The sequence below is a fragment of the Octopus bimaculoides genome, chromosome 11 (genome assembly GCF_001194135.2).
Source record: "Octopus bimaculoides isolate UCB-OBI-ISO-001 chromosome 11, ASM119413v2, whole genome shotgun sequence".
NCBI lineage: Eukaryota > Metazoa > Mollusca > Cephalopoda > Octopoda > Octopodidae > Octopus > Octopus bimaculoides.
In genome coordinates, this window is record NC_068991.1 from 66,105,453 (window position 1) to 66,106,531 (window position 1,079).

At 33.5% G+C, this 1,079-nt stretch overlaps 1 protein-coding gene across 4 annotated transcripts in view; it reads right to left on the reverse strand.

Annotated features, from left to right (window-relative positions):
* The window catches only part of LOC106879711 (CLK4-associating serine/arginine rich protein), a 102,171-nt gene that overhangs the window by 43,218 nt on the left and 57,874 nt on the right, over positions 1 to 1,079 (reverse strand). For all 4 annotated transcript variants that reach the window (XM_014929388.2, XM_052971912.1, XM_052971913.1 and 1 more), the window contains exon 4: positions 485 to 583. In XM_014929388.2, the coding sequence (XP_014784874.1) occupies positions 485 to 583 (99 nt within the window). The remainder of the gene's footprint in view (positions 1 to 484; positions 584 to 1,079) is intronic.

Sequence of the window (1,079 nt, forward strand, 5' to 3'; positions counted from 1 at the left end):
ATATATATATATATTTTTAGGTATTGTTCCTTCACCATCACTTGACAACTGATGTTGGTGTGTTATGTCCCTGTAACTTAGCAGTTCTGCAAAAGAGGCTGATAGAATAAGTACTAGGCTTACAAAGAATAAGTCCAGGGGTCAATTTCTTTTACTAAAACCCTTTAACATGGTGCTCTAGCATGGCTGCAGTCAAATGACTGAAACATGTAAAAGAGTAAAATATATATATATATACATACAATGGGCCCCTTTCAATTTCTGTCAGCCAGATCTGCTCACAAGGCTTTGGTTGGCCCAGGGCTTTAGTAGATGACACTTGTCCGAGGTGCAACTTAGTGGGACTGAACCCAGAACCATATGGTTGAGAAGCAAGCTTCTTACCATACAGCCACACCTGCACTTAGTGCATAAAAAAAAAAAATGAGAAAGAAAGAGAAAGAAGTCAAATAGACTATATATATGTATTGATTGAATTACTTACGGTAGGGGAGGAGCTGACTTGTATTCAGGGATGAAATCAAGATGAGCTCGAACATCAAAACGATCAATCATGTTGTCCGTCTGACCTTGCCATGGCATCCTAAAATGAAATAAACAATCTCTGGTAAGACAATATAGAAGACATTCAACCTTTTCTGCTGTATCTAATACTCAGAAAGTCAATTCATTACATTTTTATTGTTGTATCTGTTGAAGGTTTCACAAATGATTTTTGAATAAGGTATCATGCCATTACTATAAAGCATAAAGTATCCTTTGTGATTCAAAATGGTTAGAGGAAGATTTGACTGCTTTTTTTTCTTTTTTTTTTTTTAGGGGATTGAGCAAATGGTATAGAAGCTCTAGATAAAATAATGATGATAACGTATTGCATTAAAAAGTTCATTAGAAATAGATTAGAAAATGAGGAACAAACAATATTAAAGAATAAACAGTAAAATAATCAATTGGACCATCCATTTTACTTCTTTGAGATAGGATGAGATTAAAACACAGTAAACAATGTAGAGTCATCTTTGACTCTTTTAATATCATATTTTTGTTGAAATATGCAACATTTGTTTCATTTAAATTCG